At 41.5% G+C, this 19,267-nt stretch overlaps 1 protein-coding gene across 1 annotated transcript; it reads left to right on the top strand.

Annotated features, from left to right (window-relative positions):
- The first annotated feature begins 117 nt into the window (after window positions 1-117).
- On the top strand, window positions 118-19,040 carry LOC134634241 (putative methyltransferase NSUN7). The gene is made up of 12 exons (XM_063483329.1): window positions 118-469; window positions 5,543-5,601; window positions 7,994-8,121; window positions 8,709-8,861; window positions 9,513-9,696; window positions 10,243-10,477; window positions 10,942-11,097; window positions 11,540-11,641; window positions 12,796-12,955; window positions 13,608-13,728; window positions 17,960-18,224; window positions 18,596-19,040. The coding sequence occupies exons 1-12, from the start codon at window positions 118-120 to the stop codon at window positions 19,036-19,038; spliced, it is 2,358 nt and encodes a 785-aa protein (XP_063339399.1). The 3' UTR covers window positions 19,039-19,040.
- The last annotated feature ends 227 nt before the right edge of the window (window positions 19,041-19,267 follow it).

The following is a 19,267-nucleotide window of genomic DNA, read 5'->3' as shown; positions in this document are numbered from 1 at the left end:
CTTGAATAAATCAGAAACAAAAGCAACTAAAAATAAATGCTAATTTAAAAAAAAGAAACTATGATAACTCTGCATGGCATGCTTTCAGGTGTGCAAGAGAAAACCTGACCTTAGAAGATGGTGAAAAAAAAAAATGCCACAGGGCGTCACAGGTGCCCTTTCACAGACAAGACACAAAAGTCTGTTTCTCACATCGCAAGCAGCAAAGACCTGATCCAGCTGGATGATGAAGCTGAAAGTGACACCTCTGCAGCTCCTCCACAGCCCCACATAACCATCCAAAGCCAGCAGGGATTCCCAGACAGAGTTTACCTGCTGGCATCAGTTATCTATCAGAATAACCATCTGGAAAAGCCTGCTGCACAACGGTTAGTGAATTATGGCAAAGAAAGAGGACTCCGGTTACCTGAAGTCAGAGATGAGGAGATGCATCGTGCAGCTTATGAGTTGGCCTTCAGCACACTAAAATGTAAGTTGGCAATTAACTGTTAGCTCAGGGTTATTTGTCGAACCTTTATTATTCCTTTTTTTGCCTGTCTCTTCCCGCCTGTCATATAAACATAAATCAACAACCTCATATGAGGAGGAGCAGGCAAGTAGCTGCCTGATGTTTCCGTTCATAGTTTGTTTTTGCCTTGAGATGATCTTTCACAACACTACAGAAGGGAAAATGTCTTAATAAACATTACTTTCTAGCATCTGATTGTTAGAACCTGACTGGTATTAGATCCTAACGTGGCAGTAAGGTTGAGATCAAGGGATGAGTCGTTTAAGGACCTGAAACAATTAAAGTCTCATTTAACCATTAATAAAATAAGTCACTGTTTGCTGTGGGTGGATAACCAGTCTGTTACCTAGAGTGCAGCACAAAACATACAATTTTTTTTTATGATTAAGAAACTGAGATTGTCCTTTGATATAGTATTAAAAGTAATAAAAATCAATAACAAAATACCAAGACTGCATCTTCTCTGTACCTCTGAAACTGTGCTGACCCTTGACTTAAAAGTGTTAAAAAACAAACAAACAACAAACTTACAGATTAAAGTGATTCCTAATTTTTGATTCATACCTCTTGGTAATGGTCCGTGGTTTTTGGTGAATGTGAAGCGACATCAGGAAATGTTTTCATCAGCTCTCACTTTGAATAATTTCTCTTTCTAGAAATTGCAAGCAAAATTGATTTGATTTCTGGCAAACAAACAGCTTTGGGCAAGTTAATTGACAGGTAGAATTGCATATAGATAGACTGATGAAGGGCGAGTTGAAGAGGGGAAAAAAAATGCTCGAGTGGTCATGGGGGAATTCTGCGTCATGCTACAAATCAATTTGTCCCTTAATCTGTTTGCTGGGACTAGGGTGAGGTCTGGGTGACCGAAGTCACAGGGGTGTGTAATCACCATGGCAATAATGCAGAGGAGGCGAGCCAACAGCCAGGGCAGGAAGCCGGCTGGAATCGATTTAACGTGTTTTCAGTGGACGCCGAGGTCAGGTTGCTAGAACACCCTCATAGCCATGGATGATTTTTTTCATCTTCTTGCTGTGTGTCCAGTGAACCTGGATGAACGTCAGACATACATGTTAAACAGTTAATGCAGATCACCTCAAAAATATCCATCATCACCAGCTCCAGCACCTCATCTGAGTAACTTATATTAGATTTGTAGCTCTAGGTCATCATAGCCTGCTTGCATTACCAGGTGAAACTAGGAAGATTGCTAAGGATAATAGAAGAGAAACTAGCAAAATTTAAAGAAAGGAAGGGTGGCTCAAGACTTCTCCACAACACTCTACATTTTGCTTGTTTTTTTAGTCACTCCTTTCTTATTAGTTTAAAGATAAATACTGTAATAAGTTTGGACTAGACAAGGTAAGATCATTTAAAGAAGCTGTGGAGCCTCACCTCCTTGTGTTGAGTACTTGAGATAGATCAAGTCATTTTTACAGTAGGTGTGTAATCATGTATGTATTTTGGATTCGTGTTCGTATTTTTGTGACGTTTGCTGTGTAGATGAAGCGACACACTCTCAAAGCGTCTTAGTCTGCAAATACGCCAGCTTTTCGTGAAGAATTTGATTTTCTCCTGACATGCAGCACTAGGATGCTGGGAGTCAGAACAACACACATGCTTCTTATAGGGCCATTCAATGACTGATCTAAAACTGAACAAAGGTCAGATGTTAACCTAAAGAAGAAGTGCTTCACCAGCGAAAAGCACACAGAGCAAAATGTCAGTGAGTATGAACTGGTATTGATCTTTGTGATTATAACTCTTATCTGTTCTAAATAAAAGGTTCAGTGAGCTCCATGTCGGTGGCGGAAGACACAGACACTCCCTTTTGGGGTGTTGTGAGGAGTGTCGAGCAATGCTAAATGTTATGGGGTTGGTGTTGAGGTTGATCTTTACCCTGGTGTAGAATTGCCATTTCATAAACAAAAGACAAAGCTGTTGGGATTTTCTCCACATCTTCTCCTTCTCTTACACTTCATTCTCACTCTTTTCATCTTCTGTGCCTTCTTTTGTCTCTTAAAAAAAAAACAATTTTCCAGTGTAGCTCTGCTACGTCACTGACCTAAAGGCAGGTTATGTTTTCAAGGTTTCATATCTTATTCAGTGGTCATGCAGTGTGCTGTCATTGCTTGAGGAATACACTCGTGTTAAGCTGTGTAAAGTAATTTTTGTGGGAATGTGGTAGAAATTCAGTTGACCTTGTCGGTAGCCATAAAAGCCCCCCCTCCTCCTCTTTTTGCCTCTTTCTACTGGCTGCTCCTCTGAGTATTTCTGTCTCATTGTCCACTGGCCAACTGGGCTGCCAGGCTGTCAAATGACTGAGGCTGCTCTTCTCTCTGTGCAATGAGAAAAGGCCACTCTGTGTGCTATGCTGGACTTGGAGTATGAGACAAAGAGAGAAAGATTTGTCTTTTATTTTTTTTTGTCCTTGACCACAATCAGGGCAGTTATCACCACTATGCCTCAGCAAATATTAAATTGTCCAGGTGCATAATACGTAAGATAGATTGAGCATTTAGACCAAAGGTGAGTGTATAACTTACTGCAGGTACCTTCACTGGCTGTTCCAATGTTAGATTAATGTGCAATTGGGTGTACTGATGCAGAACACTGTGAGACAAAGACCTGCTGAAGAGGAAAAAGAGACGCCATTCAGGTCTGGCTCTTGTGCTGAGCATTTGTTTGACTACAGTCACCATCAGTCACTGCTCATTGTGTAACACCTGGATGGAAGCCACACGACACATAACCTCAGTTCTGCATCCTACAGTACCTCCTGCTGAGTGGGGATGCATCATATTTTATTTAATTTTTCTTTTTTGTTAGACTCATTTCAAGCGACTGTTGCTTGTCAGACTTAAAAGATTTTGCATCATCCCCCAGGTAAAAACCCAGCGGGGCATCTGCTGTGCAAAGATGTCTCCTGTAAGTGATTTATAGCAGAATTCCCTCTGTGTTTTGCTCAAATTGCAGTGTGTGATTTATAGCATGTTAAAGACCATGACCTCTGCAGAATCAGGCGTCATGGCCTCTTTAGAGATCTGTTTTGCAGTGTACACTGAGCGGTTATCTCTTAAGAGATTGTCTTTAAGGACTTCTGCTGTAATGGGGACAAGTCTAAACCTTATTCACCTGCATCTGCAGTAAATTAAACCACTGCTGATGTTGTAGAGTTCTGTTTCCTCAATTAAAGATAAGCTCTATCATGTGAAAACAGTTGTTTGTGTAACCGCCTGTGTGTGTGTGTGTGTGTGTGTGTGTGTGTGTGTGTGTGTGTGTGTGTGTGTGTACCTGCATGCAGATGCTTGCCTTGCCCTACACTGTATAGGGGTGCCCAGTGTGAATTTGTGATGTTGCGATAAGTTAACAGCAGTATGTGGTTTCCGTGGTGTCTCGGTGGATAGGGTCTGGTTTTAGATCCTATTTGCAGTCTTAGAGGTGTGTCTGTTAGGAATAGGAATCAACCAAAAGGCAAACCACCCTTGTGACAGACAAAATTTCAAAACTGTGGTTTCACACTTGAAGAAACACATGTATCTTATTGACAGCTTTCGCAGTTGTCTGTTTCTTCACTAGACGCGCATTCATATTAGAGAAATTATCCTTTTGCCCCATTCACTCAGTGTGCAGAGAGCAAACGCTACCTGCAGAGAAACTTTGGAAGCAGCTGTTCTTTAATCCTAACATGATAGACGGGCAAGTGTTCCTGTCTCTCCATCTCATGCATATCGAAAATGAGAGCCTGCTGTTCACAGATGGGAATGGTAAGGATAAGCCTGTTTGTTTTTATGTATATTTTAAGAGAAAGAATCCTGTTGGTTAGTGAGGCAGTTGCTGCTTTTATGATATGATAGCGTGTGTATGGGGGTGGAAAACCACTATGAACCGAGGAAAGATATCTGATAGCGAGCTCTCACCTTTTAGCAGTTTAAAGTCAGCCCTTTCAGACTTCTGTCACCTTTTTCATAAAGAAGGTCAAGAAGAGTTTCCCTGGACTAAAATGACAGAATTAACTTATTGATTGCACCATAACGGTGTGCAAATAATTTTTATAGGACATCAAAGTATAGATGAGCAGGCACCTCTGTAATATTCTGTATACAACAAATTACAGTATCTCCATAATCAGGGTGTTTTTTTTTTTAATCCTTTCTTATTCCTGCTAAAAATTAAATATAATCAGAGATCTTGCTGTCAAAATGAGATGCCTCATTAAGGAATAATTACTATAAAAGCAAAAGTGAGCAAAAGTAATGTTATGAAAAAAAATATATATCCAAGGTCATAAATGTCCCCACACTACCTTGTGTTATTCTTGCCACATTGGTAAAAACGTTCTAGGAGAATTAGACTAAAAATATCATAATGACGTGCATATGGTTAGATATGTTTGGGATCATAAATTACTTGGTTACTTGAGGGTTAATTAATGGTATGAATAAAATGGAAAATCGAATCATACTGGCACATACTAGCCTGGTATGAAAAACACGCTCGCGCTTTATGTTTGGCTTCACTGATTATGTCTCGATGTGACCTGTTCATTATTCTATATGTCATTGGTGTCATTATTCCTCCAATTAAATGGGCTCTCATAGCAAAGACACACTAAGTGAAAGAAAAGAACCAAATGAAGAATCAGATTAGGTCTAATTAAACACCAAATAAGCATTTAATCACGGGAAATTAAACCCCCGATCTAATTGAATTATCTTTTGAAATTAAATTGCCATCATTCGGGGTGCCTCTAGGAGCCTCTTTTGTTCTTTGTCTTCATCTCCTTTAGCTCTTTTTTTTGTGTGTTTTCATGTTTTTATCATTAGATGTGGATTCATTAATGGATAGGAGTAATTTCTTGTGCCTCCGTCTCCTCCTCCAAATGGAGGAGTCGGGATTGGTTTCGAGGGATAATTAGACATTGATATAAAAGATGCATTAATATGCATCATCGTTACTCACTCACAATTAGTTATTGAAATCTCTGTTATTACATTTCTATCCTTTTAACCTTGTTTTATTATTCCTGCGCAGATCAAGAACTGCTGGAGGACATGATGATTGACAGCTGCTGTTATCTTACTCAACCAATGGTAAATCATTTCATATAATTTTATATGTCCGTAATTTCTCTGTTTACCTTGTTATCCCTCTGTGTATAGTTTTGTTTACCTTAGTGTTTCCACAAACACTCTATGGTGTTCATGTCTTGCTGTTTGCACTCCACATATTGTTTGTTCTATTCTCTCTGATCTTATAATCAGTAACAGTAATATTGATTTATTGCACTGACACGCTCCTCTCACCAACTCACAAAGCGCCTTGTTTTGTTCATATTCCCTCCTCTAATCAATGACAATGTCTCCCTTTGGAGTAAAAAACATCGAAACGTTACTATGTGGCAGAACATATCTGGCTGTGTATTATTCTTTATTACACCCCATTAATTAGCGATGAAATCAAAACAACCCAGGGGCAGTGAGTTTGTATGTACCATCTGAGTGTATTCTGCACAGTGTGTATGCTGCATCTGTCCTCTAACCAGTTTTTATTTTGTTATGATGCTGTGTACTCGTAAAAGAAAGCTTTGTAGCACAGCCGTGAACCTACAGCCTTCTTAAATGAAGAGGTATCCTCTGGAGGAGGCTGGCATGTACTTTTGCCCTACTTTTAACACACCACATAAAAGATTCTGAGCAAAGAGGAGGGCTGCTTAAGCTGTTTTCTCCGACATTCTGGATGGTGATAAAACATGGGCAGAATACAGAGCGACTGCGTGGCTGGTGAAGCAGGTGAAAGAGACGCGGAATGAAAGCGAGCGGCGGCGAATGTGCAAACAGAAAACAGAGCTGTCGTAGAGTTTACAGATCGAAGATAGCCAGTGTCTATTCCAGCGAGGGCCTAAGCATACCCGGGCACATTAATACACATGAATATATGTGTTTGCAGTGTAATCCCCATAGGCACACAGATGTACACTTGCATCGTAGCCTTGTGAAATATGGCCCTGGGTGAAATGAATGGCTCTCCCTGCGGGATAGTGGCAGGTCGTTACTCTGCATTTCTCTAGCTAGACAATAAAGCCCAGACACAATGAGACAGTCTTTAGAGCTCACTCTCACCTTCTTTTACACTCCTGGCATCTATAAAGTTCAACCTTGGTAGAGAAAGAGAGACGGGAGAAAGAGGTGAATGAGAGCGAATAGACTGCATGTAAAAAAGGGGGTACATGAGGGTATTGGATAAAAAAAAAAAAAAAAAAAGTAGAACGGAAAAATGAGGGTATACATAGGCTTTGAGCCTAAAGCACATTTGATCACAATGGAGGAGGAAAATGAAGCCTAAATCCCACGGAGGATGGAAGTAACCTGAATAAATTCTAGTCAGGAAGACAGAGAAGGTAGAAAGTGTTTGACATGACAGAGTTCTAATCCACGTGTAAAATGAGGCATATGAAACTTTAATCACAGCTAATGTAGTACATGCATTTGGGATATTTCATCTTGAGTTTGTTCGGTTGTGTTATATCAGTAATACACTACTGAATTGAAATTAGCCCTGAAATTAAACAGAGTGAGATGAAGACAGTCTCAAGAGACGGGGATAAGAGTTGCTAAGCAGAGCTGACATGTTTACTGTTTCCCACCATGGGACACTGTTTCCAGGCAAGCTTAGTGACTGGGAATTTTCCCACACCCAAGTGTTTAACCTTGGTGAAGGACAAGTGGAATTTGAGGTAATGAGGGAAGTCGAGTGAGCTAAAAAGCAAAGCGCCACAACCTGTCTCAGAAATCGACCTTTCAAAAAAAAAAAAGAAAAAAAGAAATTAAACGCCTCTGTACCGAATAATAAGGACAACCTAATTCCTCCCCTAAAACAGAAACCTTTGTAGCGTTCTAACTTCTCTGCCCATTAGCCCAGTTGTGAGGATGTGGCAAGCTGTTTCTGCAATGGAGCACCATCTGCCACTAATGCGGCTGGTGCCGTCCCACCCTCAGGGGGAGAAAGGTGGGGTTAGAGAGAGGAAAGGACAGGGATATGGAAAGAAGTGGAGAGAAAGGAAGATAGTGAGTTTAAGGGAGAGCGATAATTGTAGGGAAGTGGTGGAATCATAACTCAGACTTCCTCCTAGTTTTAATTAAGTAGCAAACGCTGGGTCATGGCAGGACATCCTTGAGCTACTGTGTGTGTGTGTCAATTGTGTAAATGAGAAACAGTTCAGTCACTGAATCAATACAAATAAATAGTATCAGTCCACAGTTCTCCTCATTATGTTACCGAAATAGGGCCATTTAAAAACCACTGAACTACACCGATGCGGGTGTAAACTCTGGACATGCAACATATGCTGACTTTTGAGCCGTTACCGCTGAATGAAAACAAGGTTGTTCCTCAAGTTATTACAATGAGAAATATTTCTATTAGGCCTCTGCTCTTGTTCTTGCTTTTAAATGAAACGTGGTGCCTTTTGCTCTTACACTCTAGCCAGACGAACAGATGAGCCTTGTTGCCGTCATGCTCTATGACTTCCAGAACAGGAAGTTCCTCCCTCGGGAATGCAAGGTGGACTCCATCATACAGGAAGTTAGACATGTGGAGGACTACCTCCTCAGGTGAGGAAAAAAACAAACCAAAAAACAAAAGCACAAAAAAGCTGAAATCACTGTGGGTGAAATTATTAAAAGACAAACACAATAAAACATGAGGAATTTTAGATGAAGTATTTAAAATCTACACAGCCTGGCTGGTATTGTCTTCATGTACATCTGCCTGTGTGTGGGTTTGTCATCATGTGTTTCTGTATTTGTTCTGTTTTTTGTTTTTGTTTTTTTTAAATCTGTTTCGTTGTCTTCAGAGAGATTTTGTAAAAGCAAACCCCACAACAAACCATGATAGCTCTGCAGCTGTGCAAAACACAGTGACAAAACTTTACAGAGATAAAAAAAAAAGGTAAATTTGGCAGATGGAAGTAGTCCAACCCATGAGTACTGAACAAGGGGAGTCAGAAGAAAGGAAGCCAAGAGCTCACTGGTTACCATTCACACATTCTTTTTTAATCTGTAATGTATTTGTAACTTTTTATGTAAGGTATCTGGTGGATAAACATAAAAAAATGTTCAAAGTTCAAAGAGAAATCTGGCCTGTGTGCTGTCATCACAAGGATACCCCTAGTGGTTTTTTTTGTTTGTCTTGTGTGCAGGTTTAAAACCAAACTGGCTGCCTCTCTGGCCCGCTGCAGGATCAAACATGATCTCTTGTCCATTGAGTGTATCCTGCCAGAGAGTGTGAAGAAGAAGCAGGAGAGGTCGAGCAACCTTCCGCTTTACGCATGGGTCAACACGCTGAAGAGCAGGTCAGCTGAGCATGCTGAGAGTACACGCTCGCCTCCCCAGAAGCAGATAGCACACACTTACACATTTACACCTGTACATAAACACAGACGTGCACTGTAAGCATACCCAGGATGTGTCCACACGCACCTGCATTTACACAGACCTTTAACTTTGGGTGCTATCCAGTGTTTTATGGGCCAGGTACCCGGCTGACATCCAATTAAATGTCCGCCCTACACACTGTGTGTGTGCGCTAATGTGTGTTCTTGCCTGGGCCTGACAGCCTGATTCAGTTAGGTGTAAATCCTGCTGCTGTAGACAGATTCAATCAGCAGCAACCCTCAGTGAGCTCTGGGACTGTAAAGGTCACCTGTTGGGACTAATGGCGTGTATGTACATGTGCACGTGTTTGTATGTGTATGTATGTATGTGTGTGTCTTAATGGCTTTTATAGCCCATATTACTATTAAAGACTCTTAAAAGGCCAAATAGCAACTCTGACACTCTAACACTATTATTATCGAATAATGAGAGATAATAATGAGGAGAGGAGAGAGCCTTCCTCTTTCTGCTACCTCTGACCTTCGTCTTTTATCCCTTCTCTTGGGCTTCTGCTAATCTGCTCTCTCCTCTCTCTTCGCCTTCTTGCTCCTCTCCTCTTTTACTTCCAGTCTTGATGAGATCCAGGGTGTCCTGAAGAGCGCAGGTTTCTCTCAGGTCAAATCGATTGGGCGGTTGGAGGGCCAGACCTTCTGCCAGGATCCCCACTGTGGGGATATACTGGTCTTCCCTGCACAGCTGAAAGCTCAGCTGTACTCCACCAAGCTGCTCAGCAATCACAAACTCATCATCCAGGTACTAGGTGCACTGAGAGACGAGGTTTCTGACAACATCAGCCTCCTCTCTGAAGACTCTAATATAGCTGTGGAATCTCTTTAGCTCCATCAGTCTTCTGCGATATTTATGATTTCACTTTGGTAATGGACTTTCTCAAATTGATTGTAAGACTGAAATCGCTTGTGCCAAGAAAGATTAGTTTGCCCAGATACAAATATTTCACATCACTTCCACTCATATGGCTGTGCTTCACTTTGAGCCATAAAGAATTATCCTGTTTGGGAGGATTGGACAGTTTAATCATTTAATTTCTGCTCCATAAAAGTCAAGCTGCCACATAAACTGTGAACAGTACACAGCACCACAACACAAGTAAATCAGATTTTTGTGGCCAGATTCAATCAAATATTCACTGCCTCTCCCTAATTAATCATCTCTCCTTTAAATTTGTTCACTGACTCTCCATCACTCTTTCCATTTTCTGTTTTTCTGCTTTTTCTCCTCCTTGGTTTGCCTCATAGCATTGCTGCAACAAACTAATACTTCCACTCCCTGTGCCTGTAGGATAAGTCATGCAGCTTGGGCCCAAATGCTGTGTGCTCCCTGCTACCAGAGGAAGGAGATGTTCTCATGGTGGGCTCCTTCTCCGGCCTCACTGTCTCCCACACTGCTGCCCTAATTGCAGAAAAGTATAAAGCCAACAGCATCAATTGGCCCAGCATCTACGTTTGTGTCAACAACTGCACAGATGCTCAAAGGGAGGAGCTGGAGCTCACTGTCTCTGCAATGGGTTGCAACAGTAAGACAAAACGGATGTATGTCCTTGAGTGGGCTGTCAGTATCGGTTTGTGTTTGTGTTAGAGACAAAAGAGGCGATGGAAGAAGATGGAACAAAAGAAAGCACCTGTCTGTTAACTGTCTTTGTCTTTAAATGAAGTGAAAACTTGATATAGACCAACAAAGACTGGGCGAGTTCTAGTGAGAAGAATGGATGTTGCTGTCAGCAAAAATCCTAGGGACTCATATAAACTCAGTGTGCTTTAAACCAGGTTATTTTGCTGATAGTGGCTGCCACCTCAGCTAGTCATTAGAGAAATAAAAATGGGGAAGGAACAAAGTTGACATTTTTATGATTGCAAACGATGCCTTCAGGCACAGAATTTTTCTATAAAGAAATATAGTGGGACATCATGGATTTAAGCACGGAGAACATGTGCATGCCTGGTGCTGGTTATCATTATACTGTCTGTGTCTGGCGCTCAGATGTGAGACTGATACTGGAGGAATTCCAATCTTTGCACACCGGTGACAAGCGACTTCAAAGAGTGCGCGTTATCCTGTTGACCCCCAAGTGTTCTGTGTCTGCAGTTAGCAACCCAGTTGATTTCATACTACAAGAAAATGGAGGTAATGATTTAAGCACTGAGCCATACACTGTGGGCTTATTTACTATACTGATATAGACCTGGGAACGTACAGTTGGTTAATGTGCACAAATCAAGATGTTGTGTACACTGGATATACTGTAGGATGTGATATATCAAGCTTACATTGTTTAAATGCAAATTATTGCTATTGCTTTTCCTGTGCAGTTGTTGCAGTTGCATTCATAAAAATTAAAAAACAAAAGCATGTCCTTAATGTTTTTATGCAACAGCTTCTAGTGAAAAAGCTCTAAAATAGCCTTAATATTAAAAATTGAACATTTTCACCCTGAACAAATATCTGACGGAAGTCTTTCTTTGTGGCATAACAACGAGCGGATAACATACTTACTTAAAGATGCTTTTATACCCACTCGAAGACAACAGTTAATAAAGTAAAGATTATTCTCTTCTGAAGCTCCTCTTTGTTTTTTCAGACACAGGCCTGCTGCAGGACCTGTCCCAAGGCTCCATAGCCCAAAGCAAACTGGAATCCCTGGTAGCACAGCAGAGGAAGGATATTGATCATGCCTTGATGTGTGAGCGTACAACCACCTGCTCTCGTGCGCGCACCACATAATCTGAGTTTCAAGCATGCAGCCTCTCTGACACGATGTTGCTTACACTTCCTAATTATCTAATCTCCTATGCCATTAGGCTGAAGTCTGTGGTGTTCCTTGGAGATTCTCTGAGTTTTAATTAAGGACCCTAATGTTACACTGTGCTGGTCATTCGCTGTCTTCTGCAGCAGTCTTTGCATATTTCAAAGTGTTTCGGTGTCCCGCTTTGTGTTGTATAAATTGTCTAGAGGTGATTGTGATAGAAGTATTCTGTTTTATGCCGATGCTACTCTTTTAATCTGCTGTCAGTGTGTTTTTGCTCAGTTGTATTCTACTGTATATATTTATATGCTGCATTTTCCTCTGTTCAGCAGATCTGTATCAGTGAGTTATGCTCATTAGCTTCAATCCATCTTGTTTTGTTCAGGGGATCCTTCTGTCTCTGCTCTGGGATGTGTTCATTGAGCAGGTGGAGTCTGTAGGTTGGGGGAAATGTAAACTAGCTTCTCTAATTAAGCAGCTATTGATCAGCCCTTGTCTGTGGTTTTGCCAGTGTAGATGCTTTCTAATAGGACTAGTAATTAATGGCGGGTATGTATCGAGTGCCGTGGCTCAGTTGTGTCGATGGTCTCATTTCAGCGTCTCTCACACTCACACACAAAGACACACACACCTCCAAAGCCTTTTGTGTCTGTTGTGGAACATCTTATTGTAGGACACCTGAATGACATTTTGGCCTAGTTCTAATCTTTTTGTCTCCGTTTCGCCTCTCTCCAAGTTATATTTCACATTTGTTTGGAGCCGATTTGCCACATCTGAGCAGGTTTTCTTCTTTATCAGCCGAGTGTTAATTATTTCTGTCTGGCAATAATTAGCGAGCAAGAAAGAAATCAAAGCTCAAATGAAGGGAGTCTGACTGCCAGCAGCCAAACAAATCTTCAAGCCAGTCGCAGTTAAATAAAATGAGCAATGTACATGCATAAGCAGCGCGAAGAAATTAATATTCAAGAGCATATTTCTTCAAAGCGAGCGGTTGATGAGGAGGACGGCTCAGCTTGAATAATCAAATGTAATTGTTGTAAAAAGGGATGAAGGGACGCTTTTTAACTAAATGTGTGTGTTTTTGTGTATAGTCCCCAAAGTTTTGGCAGTAGTGTACTCCACGTGCTCGTCATACCCAGAGGAAAATGCGGACGTGGTTAGAAAAGCGTTGCAGCAAGCCCAGGCCCGTGCAGACCAGGAGGGGGAACCAAAACAAGCAAAGTTCAGGTCAGCCTCACTCTCTGCACCCCGGTGTGCTTTCTGCTTCTGTCTCCATCATTGCCTTTCTTTGTCTGTTTGCATTGCTGTCTGTCTGTCAGCTTTGCAAGTTGTTTGTCTGCTTACCTTTAGACAGGCTTCTGTCAAAGCCTCAGCACACCTCAGACAGGAACAGAAGGAAATTCGGTGAAAATATAATCAAAGGTGCCATTTCATGTCTCTAAATGCTGTGTAAAGGCCACAGAAGAAACGATTTTCAGTCAGCTCGCCTTCCTGCTTTTTTTTTTTTTTTTTTCAGGATTCTTTTCTTTGTTTGTGGGGTTAAGAGCTAAACTCTGGTTGAAGTTTTTCAGTCCTGTTGACTTGAATGCATCAAGGCTGAATCCTCTCTGCAGCAAGCTGGCCTGGTGTGCTGGCAGTGCCTTAGGCTAGCGTAAATAAAACAAAGGCAGTATTTCTGGTAGGGATCATACTGGTTTTACCCAGACATCTTCTCCTCTGTGCAATGTTTGTGGATTTCAAATAATAAAGTAATAAAAAATTATAATTATAAAATGTTTATGTCAGTAATCAGAAAAAAAAATATCTTCAGCTGTTATTCCAATGTGTTTTCTTAATGTCACTGGTTATGTTTTTTAAACTGTATTTTCCTATTTTGCTGCGTATGTGTGTGTGTTTCATTCAGGCCAAGCCCTTCCCCTTTCATGTCCTCTGAGTGTGCAAAGCCCATGGATGAAACAGACAGTTTCTTCATGCTGGAGCCAACAGAGCACACCAATGGCTCCTTTCTGGCTGTTCTTACCAGAGTGGTAAGCATCACTTTAGCAGATGAGCAAAGGAATTCTCTAATAAGCCACAATATACGCACCCTTGTTAGTAACTACATTATTTAACCTGAGAATATACTGATGTACAACACGACCTCAGTTTTAATAATGTGTTAAGGAGAGTTGTGACCACACAAAATTAATGTACATGTACACAGAAAACACTTCTCATCACAGAGCAGCGCAGCTCCTATTGCTCCTTCATGAAGCCAGTATGAAATCTTACTAAGCTGCTGTTTCCTTGTTGATGTCTGAGTGCTGCATCCACACTGTAAAAAGCCGCATGCAGAGTCAACACTTTGTAATGTTAGTTACATTTTGCTTCTTACATGGGATCAGTGATAACTAAGCTCTGTGAAAATGAAATTCCTCCAGGCCACTGCTGCTGCTACTTTTAGGCAGTGCAGCCAAAGAGATAAGTACAGGCAAATTTAGCTCATTTACAGTACTGTGTAAATGTTTCGAGTGACCCGTCATGTCTTTATATTTTGTTTCCAAGGAGTCAAACTTTTTTGAGGAGTAAATCTGGAAGCTTAATGGTTTTTGGTTCAAATCAATGACCATAGAAGGTCAGGAGGCTCTGTCACGATTTGGGGCTGCATTTCACCCGGTGGTGTTGGGGATCTTGTCAAAATTGATGTAAGTATTAATACAGTAAAGTAAAGTCAGATTTTGATCCACTATGCAATACCATATTGAAAGAATCTGATTGGCAACAGCTTCATTTCTCAGCAAACACACACATTTTAACAGGGAAGGGAAGAAAAGTCACCGACATCCAAAGAAACGCTTTGGATGTCTTTCAAGAAGCCTGAGAACTATTCCTTAAGACTACTTAAAGAAATTAAAGAAAGCTGTCTAAAAGAGCTCAGACTGAAAGAATGAAGGTGGTAAATTGACTGGTTCTTATGTAGTGCTTTTCTGCTCTAACTGAGCACTCAGAGCACATTATACAACATTCCACAATCACCCATTCACACAAGCACTTTTTTTTTCTATGCTTAAGCAACTTGGTGTTAGTGTAGTGTCTTGCTCAAGGATATTTGGCATGTTGACTGGAGCAGGCAGGGACTGAACCGCCAACCATTCGATTGATAGTACTGCTCTGCCTCCTGTGCTACAGCTACCCCAATTATTGGCTCTGAAGCGCGTTAAAAAAATGTCTATTTTTGCCTTATATACTCTATTTTCTTTGTACATGTTTCAATTACTTACTGCAGCCTTTTCTAATTTTACTAGCAAACCATAAAGAAACAAGGAATGGTTCAAGACTTTTGCACAGCACCGTGAAATGATAAACTGTTTAAAAATAAAAGATAAACAGATGAATCAATAATGATAAAAGGAGATGCATGGTGTGGTAAATGTCACTCTGCCATTTATGACTGTCTCAGTATCGTGTAATGGACTTTAAATGTCTAAGTATTAACACATACTTGGCTGTATTCCCAATACGCCACTAAAACACACAGATGAATGTTTTCTCATTCAGGGTTAATATAAGAAACAGTAGAGAAATGGGAACAGTAAAAAGAGGAAATGATAGTTTCCTACAATCTCTACACATATTTCTCATTTTCCTAGCAAACTATAAAGACATGAAGGGTGTCTCAATACTTTTGCACAATACTGTAGCATCCGTCACTGGCAAGCTGTCTGGTTTCAAGTGACAGATAAGTTCCATCATTAGTCCTGGACCTGACTGTGTGCCTCGCCAGTATGATACCAGGGTGTCATGCTGCTGACTTTTGTAAGACCGGCTGACAGTTTATTCAGCCTTCAAAATGAAAATGCTGTGTACCGACAGAGGTTGTGTGTGTGTATGGTTTTCACAAGCACAGACAGAATAGATTGGGTGATCCTTTATTTATGTCTGCAGAGAAAATATCTTGTTCTTCTTCCCCTGAGTCAGTCGGCTCTCTCATAGATAAACACAGACAACGGTGAAATAAGTTTAATTGGCGAAGCTTATTAGTGTGGGGAATTGTGATGAAGTAGATACACTGAGCTGGCTGCAGTCTGTCAAAAACAAGCAACTACCGGGAAACTGAAGCATGAACCATTTGAGTTGTTATGATATTTGGAGAGAAGGCAGGCGGTGCACAGGGACAAAGCAGCAGAAGCTGAGATTGGGTGAAAATGAGGATCACAGTGTGTGACGGGCAATTGGTGAGACCCTTGAGGAAAGGGAAAAAGAACGGGTGGAAGGAGGTCACGGTGCTAGAGGAAATGAGAATGTCGGGTCACAGATGCAGGCATCTTTTCCTGGTTTACTCGGCATCTAGACCAAAGGTGTGACACGTAGGTGAAGAAAGAGAACATTGCCTGAACACAAACGCATAAGTCTGAACATGAGAGGCCAAAGTCAGTTTGAGAGCAAGTTGTTAAGAGTCAAATCTTGGGTTTTGCAGCCCAGAGGAGAAGAAAAAAAGGGCAGAGAGAGGGATTTAGTTTTGTTGCTGTAATGTGTTTGAGAGCAAGCTTTGATAATTTTGGGACTTTTCTGTGAACACTGGTAATTGGGATGCACTCTGTCTCTCTCCAATTCTTTTGTGGTTTCTAGTCACGGGCTTTGATTGCTTAATAAAGACTCTCCCTCAAACGCATCTGCTCTCCAATCCACTTTCATTTTCTTCTCTTTGCCTGTTCTCCCTGTCTTCCTCGCCCTCGTTTATTTGTGTAGGTGTCTCTTTAGAGAGACTCTGTCCAAACTGGCTGCAGGTGCGCTGTGTTGCACTGGATCTTCAGGGTTGTTTTGGTAAAGGTGCATCAGCAATTCTCATCAAGTGTTTGTGACCGTTCTTCCCCACATCGTCATAATTCACAATATAGACCCCCCCGCCCCATTACCGCCACAACATTATGAAATCTGCTTTCATGCTTTTGATGCCAGCGCGAGGTTATTAAGCCATCTTACCCCCACCGGGTGTGACGGAGCTCTCCCGCACCGTTTCCCTCTGACCATCCATCATGTTTTATACCTCCACAGATAGGAATGAAAAGATAATCAAAGTGCTGTAATGGTGCCTCAAATATGATTTTTTTTTCTCTCCATACCTGCAATAAACTCAGCTAATCAAAAGTTATTGTGGCACACTGAAAAGCGTCATAAAAATAGCAATTATATAAGTGTTTGAATGCTGTCTGGCATATATTGGCTGTCGTGGCGGTGCCCAGTGAAGTTCTTTATGAGCGGGAACAGCTGGGGACAATAAAGATATTCAAGTGATGCGTTTCTGGCCTAATTTCCCGAGAAAGCGACCCACATCACAGGTGGACCTTTATCTAAAAAAACAAAAACAAACTGCTGCTGCTGACGGATTAATTTGGACAGTATTAATGGGAGATCCAATGCCCTCCAACATTGTCTTTATTTTCTTTTTTGTTCATAAATTTGGAAGCTGTTGACGAGATTTATTTCGGACATAAATGTTAACAAAAGAGTGAGTTCGGATCCAGGCACTGCTGTGGCAGCTGAGTTTGGCAGAGAGTAGACGGAAGCGAGAGATTTACAGAGTATGGCGTAGTTGGTTAGTGGAGATGGAGTAAGTGAGATTTACAGAGGTGAGGGGGAAGAAAAGGAGGCGAGGGAGAGAATCTGTTGAATAATTCAGCGCCCCCTCCGTCTGTATGAGTTAACGTCAGTGAAGTTCAGGGCGTCCACCAATGACTGCATTACTGAGGTGCTTCTAAAACCATGTTTACCTGCCTAGAGTGCATCGAAGCACGCGGCGTCACACAGGTGCAAGATTCCCACCTTGACACAGTGTGCAAGCACGCATACAGAGAAATGATGTAGACTTATGGACAGCTTGTACAAACGCCTAAATGCATTTGCATTAAAGCACAGGCAAGCGCTCAAAAACTAAATACACACAAAGACTCACGCAGGCTGCATGTCCCTGTAGTGTGCACTGTGCTTGTGAATAATTCAGGCATTGAGGAGAGCAGTGGGCTGCTGCTGAGACAGCAGGTGACCCTGCAGCCAGCAGCAAGGACATGGTGGCTTCCTTTCCTTTCCTCTCTCCTTTTTCTCTCCTCTCGTCTCCAAAAATTTGTTTTTTGAATAAGCATTAAATACAGTTAAAAATGTACCATTCAGTGCACTTCCCCTTCCATGCTAATCACTGAAAAGAACAATGTCCATTAACAAATTTTCATGAAACTCTTACATTTTTCATGTCCCTATGCTTTTGTCAATTCTCAAAAGCCTGAGCCAGCAGTCAAAGAGGCACCAAATGAGGTAATCGCCAGGGCAAATGCAAAAGGCATACTGGACAAACTGGGCTCCAACCACCTTACTAGAAAAGAACACCACGGAAATAGCAGCAGGATGAAAAACGCAGCCAGTGTTCGCACTACCCAGTCCCAGCTCTCTGTCAGCATTCAGCCCAAGCATCATCAGACCAAGAGGAGTGACAGCGCTGTAGTCTGTGGACATCAGGATTTTACTAACATGAAGCAGTCTTCACAAGGTGGGTGTGCACCCAACAGTCAAATAACTCAAGTCAGCTGAATGTGCAGTGGAGAGAAAAGACAGATACCACTCTCATGTGTCCATTAAAACTAAGCTAATCACATCTAAGTTCGAATAAAATGTGGAAATGAGGGCAGAGCTTGCCTACATCTCTAAAAAAGAAAAGAAATAGGCTGTGGATAATTAAGTCTCACTGATTGGTTGCATCATCTATATTTAGTGATATTTTTTTTCAAGCTGGGATTCATAGATGTTGTTTACCAGTAGTAATGTTTAGTTTGATTGGAAGGAGTTCAGCCTTTTTGTCCTTAGCCTCCTACAAAATAATAAATTCCTTTTTTGTCCCATCTTATCGTTTTTATCCTTTAGAAAAACCCAAATCACTGCGCTTGCAAGCCACAAAGGGCACCACATCAAGCTCGTTCTCTTACTCCAGACCAGAATACAACAGCTCCTCCTGTTCCTCCTCCAAACTAGAAAAAAGCTTACACACTGCTCCTGTCACCACCACTCTGCGTTATTCTTCTTCTTCTGCCAGTCCTGCGGTCCCAGCGGCCCGCTCACGTGGACCTCAAAAGGAGGTGCTGAAACCTGTGCTCTTTGTCCTGCCTCCCGTCGTTCACTTCCCCAACTTTTTTCCACCCCAGCACAGCCGATCCAGATTCAGCCCCAGCATCAGCTACAAGTGGAAGAGACAGACTCAGATCGTTTCCTCCCGCTCCGGTGGCAGTCTCTCCAAAGATGCTCAGGAAATTCCCGTCCTCACACGTTTTGACCTCACAAACACAAAGATGAGCATAAAGAAGAGCTAACCTTTGTATAAAACGTCTAATGAAATAAAACTAGCAGTGCCTAAAACCTGCACGAGAAGTTCCTCGTTGTTAATGAACTGCTTCATGACACACAGCATGTGAATGTTGTCTAACCCTAAACATTATTACTTATCGTAATTTCAGTGTCGTTGTGTGCCATAAAGAACAACCTTGCCAGAGTCAAGTCCAGTCAGACTGTATATATTTATATTTCTGTGCTGTGTCATTT

This window comes from Pelmatolapia mariae, linkage group LG2 (genome assembly GCF_036321145.2).
Source record: "Pelmatolapia mariae isolate MD_Pm_ZW linkage group LG2, Pm_UMD_F_2, whole genome shotgun sequence".
Lineage (NCBI taxonomy): Eukaryota > Metazoa > Chordata > Actinopteri > Cichliformes > Cichlidae > Pelmatolapia > Pelmatolapia mariae.
This window is presented reverse-complemented; position numbering and strand designations above follow the sequence as displayed.

Coding starts and splice junctions, on each gene's coding strand:
- LOC134634241 (XM_063483329.1), top strand. CDS start 118: ATGGTGAAAAAAAAAAATGCCACAGGGCGTCACAGGTGCCCTTTCACA. Junction 11,098..11,539: donor AAATGGAGGTAATGATTTAA/GCACTGAGCCAT, acceptor TTGTTTTTTCAG/ACACAGGCCTGCTGCAGGAC. Junction 18,225..18,595: donor CATGAAGCAGTCTTCACAAG/GTGGGTGTGCAC, acceptor TTTATCCTTTAG/AAAAACCCAAATCACTGCGC.